Genomic DNA, 14,823 nt, shown 5'->3' with positions numbered 1-14,823 from the left:
AAGATGCTTCCATTGGCAGGAAAGTCTTTCACCATACTCCTGACTTGTGCTTTGTCAATTGTGGATAGGCTTTGGTGTGTCAGGAGGCAAGTTAGTCACCTCTGATCTGCTCTTGTAGCCACCTTACTTGTATGACTAGATCAGTTCAGTTTCTGGTCAATGGTAACTGCCAGGATGTTGATTTATGTGGGATTCAGTGCTGGTATTGTCTTTGAATGCTGAGGGATAATGATTTTCACATCTCCTGTTGGAGATGGTCATTGCCTTGCATTTCTGTGGTGCGAATATTACTTGTTGAATACATGCTGCTAGACCTCATTGTCGGTGACATTTTCCATTGCTACACTGGTGATTAAGATTAACTTGATATAGTGATAATTGACCTGGTTGGACGACTTTTGCTTTTTGTGGATATGGCATATCTGGGCATTTTTTCATGTGGGTACATGCCACTATTGTGACTGTAACTGGAAAACTTATCTATGGATGCCTCCCACCCACCCTCCTGCAAAAATTCCATCCCCTATTCCCAATTCCTCCGCCTCCGCCGCATCTGCTCCCATGATGAGGCATTCCACTCCCGCACATCCCAGATGTCCAAGTTCTTCAAGGACCGCAACTTTCCCCCCACAGTGGTCGAGAACGCCCTTGACCGCGTCTCCCACATTTCCCGCAACACATCCCTCACACCCCGCCCCCACCACAACCGCCCAAAGAGGATCCCCCTCGTTCTCACACACCACCCCACCAACCTCCAGATACAACGCATCATCCTCCGACACTTCCGCCATCTACAACCCGACCCCACCACCCAAGACATTTTTCCATCCCCACCCTTGTCTGCCTTCCGGAGAGACCACTCTCTCCGTGACTCCCTTGTTCGCTCCACACTGCCCTCCAACCCCACCACACCCAGCACCTTCCCTTGCAACCGCAGGAAATGCTACACTTGCCCCCACACCTCCTCCCTCACCCCTATCCCAGGCCCCAAGATGACTTTCCACATTAAGCAGAGGTTCACCTGCACATCTGCCAATGTGGTATACTGCATCCACTGTACCGGGTGTGGCTACCTCTACATTGGGGAAACCAAGCGGAGGCTTGGGGACCGCTTTGCAGAACACCTCCGCTCGGTTCGCAATAACCAACTGCACCTCCCAGTTGCAAACCATTTCCACTCCCCCTCCCATTCTTTAGATGACATGTCCATCATGGGTCTCCTGCAGTGCCACAATGATGCCACCCGAAGGTTGCAGGAACAGCAACTCATATTCTGTTTGGGAACCCTGCAGCCCAATGGTATCAATGTGGACTTCACCAGCTTCGAAATCTCCCCTTCCGCCACCGCATCCCAAAACCAGTCCAGTTCGTCCCCTCCACCCACTGCATCCCAGAACCAGTCCAACCTGTCTCTGCCTCCCTAACCTGTTCTTCCTCTCACCCATCCTTTCCTCCCACCCCAAGCCGCACCTCCATCTCCTACCTACCAACCTCATCCCACCTCCTTGAACTGTCCGTCTTCCCTGGACTGACCTATCCCCTCCCTACATCCCCACCTATACTCTCCTCTGCACCTGTCTTCTTTTCTCTCCATCTTTGGTCCGCCTCCCCCTCTCTCCCTATTTATTCCAGAACCCTCACCCCATCCCCCTCTCTGATGAAGGGTCTAGGCCCAAAATGTCAGCTTTTGTGCCCCTGATATGCTGCTTGGCCTGCTGTGTTCATCCAGCCTCACATTTTATTATCTTGGATTCTCCAGCATCTGCAGTTCCCATTTTTACTATGGATGCAGCTAGTTGTGAAACACAAATCCAGATCTGTTGTCAGAATATTGTCAGGGCTCATAGCCTTTACAGTATCCAGTGCCTCCAGCCTGGTTGTTGAAACCATATACTTGTATTACATGTATGAATAAAGTTGGATTTTTATGTTTGAGTAAGTAACTGAATCTAAATGAAGATGAAGTTGTACAGAATTCTGGTTTTATGTTCATACATTCTTGGTGTGTGTTCCTTTGTGTTTAAAATTTCTGCTATAACCATAAATGCTTGTCAAAAGAAAACTAATCATTCACATTATGAAACTATGCAAAGCATGTTTTTGTGTCCATTTTGAGACTTGTTTGTAATTGGAACAATAATTAAACCTTATGCATGACACTAAACTGTAACAATAAGGCCTGCTTTAGTTTGCTGAGTCCTGGGGGATCTTCACTTGATGGGCGTCATCTTGGTCTGCGGATGTTGTGTGCATAACTGCCAAATACTGGCTAATTGGAAATCCAGGAATCTTACCATTATTCTCTCAATTTTCTATTGTCCTGGGACCAAAATCCTTGGATGGAATCTCACATGGTTCTGAACAGTAGTTAGACCTACTTTAGCAAATATGGTTTCCATTGTTGCTTTTCTGGCAATTACACGTGGTCTCTGCTGGAGGAATGATTTAACACAGTTTTTTGGGCAGTTGCTCAAATGTATCTTGGCAATTGGCAATCTAAGTGGACACAGGAGAATTGTAGGTGAGCTAGGGAAAATTTGAAATGTTGACTTCAGATTTGTTTCTCGAGTTAGGACATGTGTGCCATAAAAATGAAATCCAATACTGCCAATATTTTTTAAAAAAGTCTTGGAACTATATTGGATAACTTGAGAGTTCACAATCATTTTGTTGACGTAGATGGACTCCTCTTAACTTCTAATGCAAAAGCAAAGGGATGGTGGAAAGGGAATGTACTTAAAATACTGAATTCTAATGAGAAATCATTCAATTGAAATTTTAACTGTAATTGTTCTGTATACGTTGCTCTGGAGAGTTGCTGAGGAGTTCAAGAAACCTCTGTTTCCTCATGAATAAGATAATAAAGTGTGAAGCTGGATGAACACAGCAGGCCAAGCAGCATCTCAGGAGCACAAAAGCTGACGTTTCGGGCCTAGACCCTTCATCAGCCTCATGAATACTGTTTCTTATAAACAGTAAACTATTCAAGGTCTTGCGGTATGTTAGATGTTTCTTGTTTGGAACCATTGGCTCTGATTTTGTAGTCAGTGGTGAATTAGCAGCATCTACTGCTGTTTAGCGTACTTGCACCTATCCACAAACCCATTGCAGTCTCTAGTGTATCACCCCTGGTTGTTGGTGACCTAAAACAATGCAGTGCCCGGTACTGTGGAAGTTGGGATCGTATCTTTTCAACCAGTCAGTTTGCTGAGTTTTAAATGAGTTCAAAGCAGGTGGCAGGACAGAATACTTACTTCCCCTCAGTTGAAGGGTCAGTAACAAAGTGGCATAACTTTTAACATGCTAGGAAGGATATTTTGAGGGGAATTGAAAAAAAAGAATTTTTTTTCACCCTGAAGTTGCTGTTGATCTGGGAGGGTAATAGAGGCGAGTAATCTCACAATCTGTAAAAAATACGAGGTGAGCACTTGAAGTGTCATAACATTCAAGGCTATGGGCCAAGTGTTGGACAGCATAACTTGTGTAAATTAGCATTGGTGGTATAGACTTCACCACTATGCTGTATGATTCAATGATTCTGAGTAATTTATTTTCAAATTTTACATGTTAGGTTTTAAGATGGCACAATCTGCATGTAAGTAATTTTCTGCCAACTGTTGATGAATGGCTAAAATCACTCAGGGAGTTTTGAAAAGAAAATGATTGATTATGATTTTTTCTCAGTAACTGAAATTTTGAGTTTCTAGTAAAAAAAAAGCTTCAAACCAAGAAAAAATTCCAAACGCTGTATGTTCATCATGAGTTAATTAAATTTATCCACTGAATTGACTTCTGTGCCTCTTCGTATCTTCATTAAGTTTGAAGTCAGCAATTATCTCAAAGGCCTGACATCAACTGGATATTTTTATATCACAAATAAAAACCAAAAGAACAGCAGATACTTTAAATCAGAAGCAAACATTTAAATTAGTGGAAAAGCTCAGCAGGCCTGGCAGCATCTGTGTAGAGAAATTCAGAGTTAACATTCTGAGGAAGGGTCATGACCTGTAATGTTAACTCTGATTTCTCTCCATAGGTGCTAGCAGACCTGCTGAGCTTTTCCAGCAATTTCTATTTTTGTTTCTGACTTTTATATCAGAAATAAATAGACCAATCTCTTGCAGTTGAGATTTGAGCCTTTGCAGTTGTTTGCAGAATTCGCTAGTGTACAGTTTCTGCAGGAACAGGGTGTGCACAACCGGTTCAATAGATGATCTTGGAATGAGGGGATTGTCCTACGATGAGAGATTGAATGGACTAGACCTTTATTCCCTGGAGTTTAGCAGAATTGGTGGAGATTGAGGTGAAAATTATTAATTTCTCCAGGGGATTGACAGACTGGATGCTGAGAAATTATTTTCCCTGGCTAGGGAATTTACAACGTTGGATCACTGTATCAGAATAAGGTATTGTTTAAAAGTAAAGTGAGGAAATATTTATTGATTCAAAATGTTTTCTGTCATAGAATTTTACAGCAAGAAAACAGACTCTTTGGACCCAACTTGTCCATCTGTTTCCTAAACAGACCTAGTCCCATTACCTGTGTTTTGCCCATAATCCTTCTGAACCTTTCTGTCTAAGTACCTGTCCAAATGTTTTTTAAATGTTGCAATTGTACCTATCTCTACCACTTCCTTTGGCACGTTGTTCCATATACCCACCACCCTATGTGTGAAAGAGTCTCATCTTTTCATTAAGCCCTTCCAAGTTTAGGTATAATCCAACCAATGTGAAAATAATAGTCCTGTCTTTTCTACGTGATACAAACTTAAAACCTAGTGCACAGTTGGATGGTACCACTTCCTGTAACAGCCATTGGGGACAAGCCCTGTATGTGATTGACCAGGAAGTGCAAATGGTCACCAGCATTTTGTGAATTGGTTCTAGAAGTGAGGTGGGCTGCAGTTGAATCCGTTCCCAATCGGACAATCAGGAACCATCTGCGAATTCAACAACAACAGGAGTGCCATTTGAAATTAATTGGGAATGGGGATTCATTCAACAAAACTCATTGTGAATTAACTGTGAGATTAAGGGGATTATGGTGTGAAGTCATTGAGAATTGGAATTCAGTACCAATAGGGTAGGACTCAGTGCTAACTGGTGCAAATGAACACAAATTTTTCACAGTGCCTGCCCTCTGCTTCATCTGTGCAGGTACCAGTCGGGATGACTTGGTCTCTCTGCAGGTGATGGCTATGCTCGAGGGATTTCTCCTCTCGGTGCTACTGTTAATGCAAAAATAACAATGTAGCTGTATAGCTCCTTGAGCACGGCCCACCTCAGAACCATTTTCTCACAACACCCACACAGTCCTTGATAATTTGAGTATCTAAAATGCTCTGATATCAGTCTTAAATACATTGGGCGATTGAGCAGTCACAGCCCTCGAAGACAGAACTCAAAGATTTGCCATTGGTGAGTGAAGACATTCCTTTGCATCCAATCCTAAATGGTCTGCTGGTGATTGTGAGACTGTCCCAAAGAAGAGAATGATCTTTCTTCAGCAACCTTGAGAAAATTCTGCACTATTCAATGTGTTTGCCCATCATCTAAACTTGAGAATACTGGCCCAGCCTCAAGTTTTCCTCATAGGAAAACCTTGCACATAAGGAATCAGTCTAGTGATGCGGGCTGTTCTTTCTGACTGGATATTGTGAAATCAGTGGGACAGATAACGTGGACAGTTGGAAGTTAAAGGCCTTCAATTTAGGGAAATGCCCCAAGGCACTTCACAGAAGGTCAAAACAAATCTGACAGTGAATTTATAAAGTGAAAGCTTGGCCTAAGGGGCAAACACATTTTTGGAAGTGTCATAAAGAGAGGAAGAGAGTCATGAGCTACTGAGTGTAACTTTGGACAGATTGCTGGGAGTTGGTTGTGGGTAAGAGTAGGGAAAGAGGGAAGGAGGCGCTTTCTTGCTTTTTCTAAACTTTTTTACCCTGTAGTAATTGATTTTGAATTGAATTAAGCTTTATTGTCATGTGCATTCAAATAGGTGCAGTGAAAAGTTTGAAATGTTGCTTCACTCAGGTATAGGATGCTTAGTATGTGTTACAGAATTGAATGAATCATAAATAAAAGTTTAGCATAAGAATAAACAATAAAGAATCCTTTTAGAAAGTACTCGCACATTAGTCCTTTAATCAAATCTGTTGCAGCTTTCAGACTACAGGGCCAAGTGTACAGGAAGTGCTGGGTATCTGTCCTGGAGGCCTGGCTTGCCTTCCGCCTCTGCCCCTGCACTGGCCTCTGCTCCACTCGCTTGGACTTTATTGCCTCCATACTGGCTTGGCCAGGGCCTTGCCTCTGGAACTCGCAGAGAGGAGATATTTAGGAAGTATCTGCAATATTGTTGAGGTCAAATCTATTCTCAATGATTGTAATAAGAGCATAAGAACTAGGAGCTGGAGTAGGTCGTTCAGCCCCTCGAACCTGCTCACCTCGATACAATCATGGCTGATCTCCTGTCTGCTTTGACTTCACTTTCCTGTTTGAACCTATAACTTATTAAAAATCTGTCTCCTCTTAAAAATTATCAATTGTTCTGGCATTCACCACACTCTGGGATTGTCAGGTCCACAGATTCACAACCTTTTGGAAAAATAATTTCTCCTTTCTCTATTTTAGATAATTTTAATGAATAATGTTCAAGCATGTTCCAATCCACTTCTAGAACAGGTGGGATTTGAACTCCAGCCTCTGCAGTTGGGGCAGAGACCTGTTGCAGAAGGATTTCAAAGTGGAGTCTTGAGTCCCATGCCCAGCAGCACAAATGGATCTCCACCTGGATTTCCCCACCACCACAGCCTCCAGAGAGATTGGCTCCACGACATGGCCCCAGGCTGCGCTACGACCCAAGATGCCACCCCCACCCCCTCCACCAAAGTCTCCCTCCAACAAGTGCCCTCATCTCCATTTCAAACTGCTATCCCTTATCCTACTACTGTGACTTCTCATTCCAGATTGCCCAACTTCAAGAAACATCCTTTCTGTAGACACTGTGACACATAAGGGAAAGGGAAAGTTAGCTGGATATTTTGTTCTAAAACATGGCCAAACCTCTCAAGACAGTATCTTCTGACTTTGTTAGTGATCAGGAACAGAGGACAGTTGCTGCAACTCAGATAGGCAAGTAGACCCAGACTGCAGGACTCCAGGAGCCTCGGCCTTAGTGATTGTCCAACCCATTCATAGTACTGAGGAAGGGTCACTGGACCGAAAATTTAACTCTGATTTTTTTCTTCGCAGATGCTGCCAGACTTGCTGAGCTTTTCCAGCAACTTCTGTTTTTGCTATGTTCATGGTTCTTCCAGCTTGTTTGGATGACAGTGAAGGATGTAGCTAAATGACCATGCCTTTGAAACAATCTACCCTCGAGTCAAGTGGATGCTCGGATTTTCAGCAACTTGCAGACAAAACTTGATGGATTTTTGTGTACTCAGGGAATTAATGGATACAGGAATAGTGTGGGAAGATGGAGTTGAATTTGGAAAATGTAACACCTTTAGTTCGGGAAGAAAAAAGGCAGAATGAAGGAAACTATAAGCCAGTTAGCCTGATGAAAATGCCATGTGAAAACTTCTCAGATTGGTTATTAAGAAGGTTGTGGAAGGTTACTAATAAAAGTCATAACTTCATCAGGCTGAGTGAACATGGCATTGTGAAAGCAAAACCATGTTTAACGGATGTTACTTTCTCAAAATATGTAATACCAGCAGGGTGACTAGAGGATAACCTTTAATTATGGTGTATTTGAATTTCCAAGAGACATTTGATCCAGTTAAATCAAATGTTACAACACAAGATTAAGAGCACGTGGGAAAGTGGCGTAGCATATTAACATAAAGAACTGGTTGGCTAACTGGCAGCAGAGTCAGAATAAATAGGTCATTTTGCATTGAAAAGCTGTAATTTGGCTGGGTCCTCAATTATTTGCTATTTATATATCAGTGTCTTGGATGAAGGGACCGAATCTATGGTAGCTAATTTTGTCAGTGATAGGTCAGAAAGTAACTTGTTCTGAAGGGTGTAAAGTGTGTGCGAAGCAATCCAGGAGGTTTAAGTGAATGGGGAAAAGGTTGACACATTGATTATAATGTGAGAAAATTTAGCCTTGTCCATTTTTAGCAGGAGGAGCAGAAGAGCAGTATACTATTTAAATAGAGAAAGACTGCAGAACTCAGTGAACAAAGGGGACTTGGTACCCTGGGACCTGAATTGCTGGAAGTTAGTATGCAGGTATGGAAAATGATCAGGAAGACATATAGAATGCTGGGGCTTATTACAAAGGAAATGGAATGTACAGGTTGGGAATTGTACTGCAGTTTTACAGGACCTCGCTGAGACCCCAACTGGAGTACTGTGTGTAATTGTGTTCTCTAATTTGGAAATAGGTATAGTTGCAGTCAGAGCAGTACGGAGAAAGATCAGTCAACTAATTCTTAGGTAGAAGAACTTACCTTAGGAGGAAATGTTGATCAGTTTGGATTTTTAACCAATGGAGTTTAGAAGGATATGAGGCCATCTTATTGAAACGTACAGGATTCTGAGGGAATTTGAAAGGGTGGATGCCAGGAGTATGTTTGCTTTTGTCGGGGAGACTAGAGCTAGGAAAATCATTTTAATCAGAAATAATCTCCCTTTTATGATGAGATGAGAATTTTATTGTCTCTCTGAGGAATGTTAGTCTGTAGAAATCTTTTCCCCAGGATAGAGTGGAGACTGAGCCATCGAATCTATTCGAGGCAGAGTCGAGGGCCATGGAAGTCAGACAGGAAAATTGAGCTGAGACCGGAACCAGATCAGATGTGATCTGACTTAATGGTAAAACAGGCTGAAGGACTGAATAGCCTACTCCTGCTTCTGAGTCCAACAATCCTGTTAATGGCAAAGTAAGCACAAAGAGGCCTGTTTCTGATAGTATTATTCTTCAGTTAATTCACATAAATACATTGTCAATTTAGTTATTGTTTTCACTGCTTAATTGATGAACTCTAGTTCTAGTTTCTCCTGATACGTTTGAAAGTAGCAAAACCCTGTAAATGGATTTATTTAATTTTATTGCATGAGATAATTAATTTTGGGATGTTGAGTAACTCTTGATAGAGTTTAAAAAAAAATGTGGAACATTTAGCAGTGCTCACTAGAACTGCCTTTTTCCAATTTGCCATTGAATTGGAGAAAGTCTTCTGGTCTCACCGAGGCCCTGTATTGCTGCAGTAAAATTTCTCAACTTGAAAATTCAATTTTCTTTGATAGAAGCCCCAGTGCTCTCTTTGCCTTCCTAACCACTCGTTGTACCTGCATGCTAACCCTTTAATGACTAGTACATCACAAGCAGCCATGTGACTGTCAGCTACATACTTTCAGTTCAATAAACAGTATTTTTTTTAATATTCAACAACAAAATAACTTGTGCAGGAGATATATTCGAAGTTTATTCAATATATTGGTTGAGTATCCTTCAGCCCTTTTGGTTTTCAAGCAGGAGGTGTCAGAAAAGTTACCACATGGACAACTATTCTAACATTCAACATAGTTGAAGTTTAGTCTACTCCTGTTGGGTGGGGGTCAATACTGTTGCAAGAGGAAAAGAGAATTTCCAACCTTTTGGAATATATAATTGACATTTTCCTCATTATTTTTATCCAAGGTGGAAATGTGCTGTGATAACTTTGATGTGATGATTATGTTGTGACATTTATGATGTGCCTTGTGATTGCACGCAGACATTATGGCATGAAAGGAGTGGATTAAAAAATAATCTTTAGCTACTGTTGGCAAATATGTTTGTAATGTTGGCTGTAAATCATCATTTTCATGCCCAGGTATTGATCTGAATTTTTTTAAGCTGGTAAAAATGACTGATTGTGACATCGTCTCTTTTGATGGGGAGGCACTGGTTAATTGCTTTCACCTGTTTCAATATGGCATTAAAGTTGAGTGTTTGTGTCCACAGGTACTGAATCTGAACCAGGATCTCAAGGTCAACATGCAATCCAGTACCAGAACCTGGATGCCCAGCAGCAGTTGCAGCAGCGGGATGGTGATGATGATCAAGGTTGGGTATCTTGGGCATGGTCTTTGGTTCCTGCACTGGTCAGTTATTCTGAAGAGGCTGGTGAAAGCTATGAAGTTGATGAAAATGGCATCAGAATAAATTGCCCGAGATCATCACCTCATAAGGATCCAATAGTTTCTGTGGGATTTTACTGCACCAAAGCTACTATCACTTTTAAGGTTTGTTTTTAAAAAAACACACCAAGGCTGACATCCACTTTGCTCATTTACTGTAAGATAGTTTTACATGTATAGATTAGAATGACAGATTTTCTTCAGTCAAGACCCATAGTGATCCATTCCTCGTAAGGTCATTTTAATGATACTGCTTTTCCCCCCAGGTTTATTAATTAATTGAATTTAAATCCACCAGCTGCCATGGTGGGATGTGAACTCCTCTCTCAGGAGCATTGATTTGACCCTCTCTTGTTTACTTGCCCAGTAACATTAGCACTCTGCTACCATTCCTCTTTCTTAGTAGTACGTAGTGAAAACAGCAAAAGAGAATTTTTTGGAGAAATTTAGAATTATCTGTTCCTGTAGGATCCTTGTTCAATTTTGACCCAAAAACTGATCACGTTTGTTTGGGGAAAGGTAAGACTCTAATTATAGTCCAGCATAATCATACCTACTATTTTTTGGCAGATTTTTTATCCAGGGTAGATATTTGCTTTATTCATAGATTTTGGAATGATTAATGTTTGGCCTCAGGTGAACTATTTTGTCTGGGATTAATGTGTCACATAGCAGTAAATATTTCATGTTCTACATATGGTTGTGATAAATAAAAGTATTATTTTTCATGATATATTCTTCTCGCAATGCTGAAGCTTAGGTGCTTAATTTATTGGCATTTTGTACGTTCCCAGGTATATGTGCACAGATATGTGTACCTGTGATGAGTTTGTTAATAGTAGCTTAAGTCATTTGAACATTTTAATGTTTCTGACCCACATTTCTGCAGTTCCTTCTTTCAGACTAATCCTGCTTGTAACAAATTTTTTTTAAAATTATGCTCTTCGTGCTTCTTAAAAGAAAAATAGAAATACTTATATAGGTAAAAATTGATTTATGAGGATGATGCCAGAATTCAAAGATTGCAACTGTAAGGTAAGAGTGAACAGGCTGGGACACTTCTCTTTAAAACAAAAAAAAACTTGAGTGTGACCTAATACTGATTTTAAAATATTGACTTGGCTTTATTGGTTAGAAGTAAAAAAAAACTGTTTATTTGGCAGTCTAAAGCTACGGGCATTACTAGGCAATAGTATAGTGGTAATATTACTGGACTAACAACCCAGATCCCAATATAAAATTCTGATTTAAATTTGAACTCCATTGTGTCAGATGATGGGATTTGAATCTGAGAAAAAAAAATCAGAAATTAATAGCGACCCTACGGCAAAAAACTCATCTGATTCACTGATGCTGTTTTGGGAATGAATTCCACTGCCCTGACTTGTTCTGGCCAAGATGTGACTCCAGAACCTAGCATTGTGGCGACTTTTCCATTACGAATCTGCTTACAGTGGTTCAAAGAATGATTCGGCATGGGCAATGAATACTGGCCCAGCCAGTGACGCCCGTCACATGAGTGAATTAAAAAAATACACTTTTAACTGCTCTCTGAAATGACATTGCCCTCAAACTGAGTGTTAGTTATGAGGTATGCATAATAAATACAGGCTTAACCAGTGACTTTCACATCCTGTGCACAAACCAAGAAAAGTAAAATCATCACTTAGAGAAATGTAGAAAATAGTAGCAAAATTAGGCCATTTAGCCCATTAATTCAGCTCAGTCATTTATCGTGATAATGGTTGATCCTTTATTTCAATGCCATGCTGCTACTTTTTCTCATAGCCATCGAAAGCAATAGGCCTTGAGAAATGTAGGTGTTTCTTAAATATGTTCAGTCACTCCACAACCCTCTGTGCTAAAGAACTTCACAGGTGTGTCATCCTGTGAATGATGAGTTTTTCCTTATCCCAATCTGATGTGGTCAATTGCATAGCTTGAAACCATGTTCCTTTGTACTGGAAGCACCCACTGTGGAAATACCATCCCTGCATCCAGTTGGACCTGCCCTGTCACAATTTTATGCACTGCACAGAGATCCCTTCTCATTCTTCCAACGTCCAGTGAATTAGGCCCAGTTGCCACTTGGAGTTCAATACCACATTGGATATTTTAGTTTTACTCATATGATTTGGGCATCGCTGACTAGGCCAGCATTGTTACCCATCTTTAATTGCCTTGGAGAAGAAAATATAGAGTCACATTCTTGAACCGCTGCAGCCCTTGAGGTATTGTGGATACCTACAGTACTATTAAGGAGCGAATTCTAGGATTTTCTTTGTGACACTGAATGAACATTGATTTTGTTCCAATTGGAATAGTGCACAGTTTGGAAAAGAACTTGCAGGTGGTGGCTTTCTCATGTAACTACTGCCTTTGTGCTTGGAGGTAGGAATTGTGCATTTGGAAGATGTTTTTGGGGGAGTCTTGGTGAGTTACTGTAGCACTTATAGATGGTACACGCTGTGTATTGGTGATGAACAGAGTGCAGGTTGAAGGTGGTAGATGGGATGCCAGTCAAACAGGTTGATTTGATCGAGATGATCTCATGCTTTTTACGTGTAGTTGGAGCTGCACTCATCCAGCTAGTGGAATGTATTCTATCACACACCTGGCTTGTGTTTTGTAGGTGGTGGACTAACACCAGAGAGACAGAAGGTAAATTATTTGGTCCAGTACTCTTAGACTGTAACCTACTCTTTTCATCACTGTACTTACATGGTTAGTACAATTTAGTTTCTGGTCAATATTAAACCCACTGTGCTGTTGATAGTAGGGGTTGATAGCTGTGCCATGGAAGGGTTAACATTTTAGCTGTATCAGAGATAATGGGAACTGCAGATGCTGGAGAATCCAAGATAACAAAGTGTGAAGCTGGATGAACACAGCAGGCCAAGCAGCATCTCAGGAGCACAAAAGCTGACGTTTCGGGCCTAGACCCTTCACCAGATGAAGAGTCTAGGCCCGAAACATCAGCTTTTGTGCTCTTGAGATGCTGCTTGGCCTGCTGTGTTCATCCAGCTTCACACTTTGTTATCTTAACATTTTAGCTTCTGCTTTGCCGATGGTCATTGCCTGGTCCTTGTAGGGTGGGAATGTTACTTGCCAACCGTCAGCCTAAACCGGCACATTGTCCAGGTCTTTCTACACATCCAAATGATTGAGCCTATGACACTATCCTAAGGAACTCATGTAAAAATGTCCCGTGTATGAGATAATTGACCTTGAACAACCGCAGCCATATTCCTTTGTGCTCTGTATTACTCCAAAACAGAAAATAGTTTTCAAACTGGTTCTTCACTGGCTGAGGTTTTGCAAGGGCTTCTTGATAGCGTATTTGTCAATTATGGTCTTGATGTCAAAGACAGCCACACACATTTCAGTTTCCTTCCCTCTTGTTGGGGCCCATAGCCTTTGCAGTAAACATATGAAATCAACCTATTTAGGCATTTTATGGTGCATCATGGGGGCAGTAGGGACTGAAACCCAGACTTTCTGATCCAGAATGTTTTTGAATTAATTTTGAATTCTAGTGGATCCTACAATCTCTACAGTGTGGAAGCAGGTCATTCAGCCCATCGAGTCTACACACTCCTACCCTGTCTCTGTATTTCTCATGGCTAATCCACCGTGCATGGGCAATCCACCTAATTTGCACATCTTTGGACTGGGGAGAAAACTGTAGCACCCAGAGGAAACCCATGCGGATGCAGGGAGAATGTGCAAACATAGGGTGGATTGCCAGGGTGGGTCCCTGGCTCTGAGGCAGCAGTACAAGCCACTGAATCACTGTGCCCAGACATAGAGACACTAGCACTGTGCCAGAAGAGCCCTTAGCCTTTAAAGTATCCAATGCCTTCATCCATTTCTTGTTGTCATGTAGAATGAATTGAAAATTTAGTAGGAAGCATGTGTCCTTTTTGTCAGCTGTGCATGCCCTTTTGAAGGACCTGGATTTGGGAGCACAAAGAGTTGCAGAAGTTCCCCATTGTTCCACCCTTCTTTGGTTGTCCTCTGTACCCCTGTCGTTGATCCACTCATGTGTTGTCCTGAGATTCAGTCCCGACCCTAGGCCTCTCTGATATAGTGTCATAGCAGCCATTGCTCCTCCTAGGTATTGAGGAGCATGGACAGCTGTTAGCCTTAAATTGGCTGGTAGTTCTTTGGTGGACAGGAATTCAACTTCTAGTCACAGCAACAAAGCTCACCACTCGCCTTTTAGGTATCGCAAGTCTTTTGGGAAAGGAGTTCTGGTCGGCAGAAATGCCCATTATCATCTTAACATTTTGCCACTGTAGGGTTGCCTGCTTGCTACTTTGGGAGATGTCTGCTTGCTATTTTAGAAGCTTATTTGCCTGTTCTGCATCAGAAAATTAGAAACAGTGCCATTAAATTTCTAAACTTTTAATCATGATCCCTCAAGCATTTTTACAGTCTTATGAAAGGTACAATAGATTATTTTACGAAAAGCAGTTGAATATAAGCAGTTGGAACAAGAGATGTAATAGAGTTTCACTTTTATTGACCCAAGTATGGAATCCTGCTTGGGAGTAGGAGTCACAATAAATATATAATGTATTAATGAGCTTTCTTCAATTTTCCTGGGCATTGTTCAGGGTCTGAGTAGGCATAAGCTTGAATTCAGTTGAATTTTTGTCTCAGTTGTGACAGGCTTTTTCCCTA

The 14,823-nt window shown here is 41.4% G+C and overlaps 1 protein-coding gene across 2 annotated transcripts in view; it reads left to right on the top strand.

Moving 5' to 3' along the window:
- The window catches only part of LOC125451670 (intermembrane lipid transfer protein VPS13B-like), a 907,633-nt gene that overhangs the window by 144,433 nt on the left and 748,377 nt on the right, over positions 1-14,823 (top strand). For both annotated transcript variants that reach the window (XM_048529130.2, XM_048529131.1), the window contains exon 8: positions 9,962-10,242. In XM_048529130.2, the coding sequence (XP_048385087.1) occupies positions 9,962-10,242 (281 nt within the window). The remainder of the gene's footprint in view (positions 1-9,961; positions 10,243-14,823) is intronic.

Source organism: Stegostoma tigrinum, chromosome 5 (genome assembly GCF_030684315.1).
Source record: "Stegostoma tigrinum isolate sSteTig4 chromosome 5, sSteTig4.hap1, whole genome shotgun sequence".
Classification (NCBI taxonomy): Eukaryota; Metazoa; Chordata; class Chondrichthyes; order Orectolobiformes; family Stegostomatidae; genus Stegostoma; species Stegostoma tigrinum.
The sequence above is the reverse complement of the archived record's forward strand: the minus strand, read 5'-3'. Positions and strand labels throughout refer to the sequence as shown.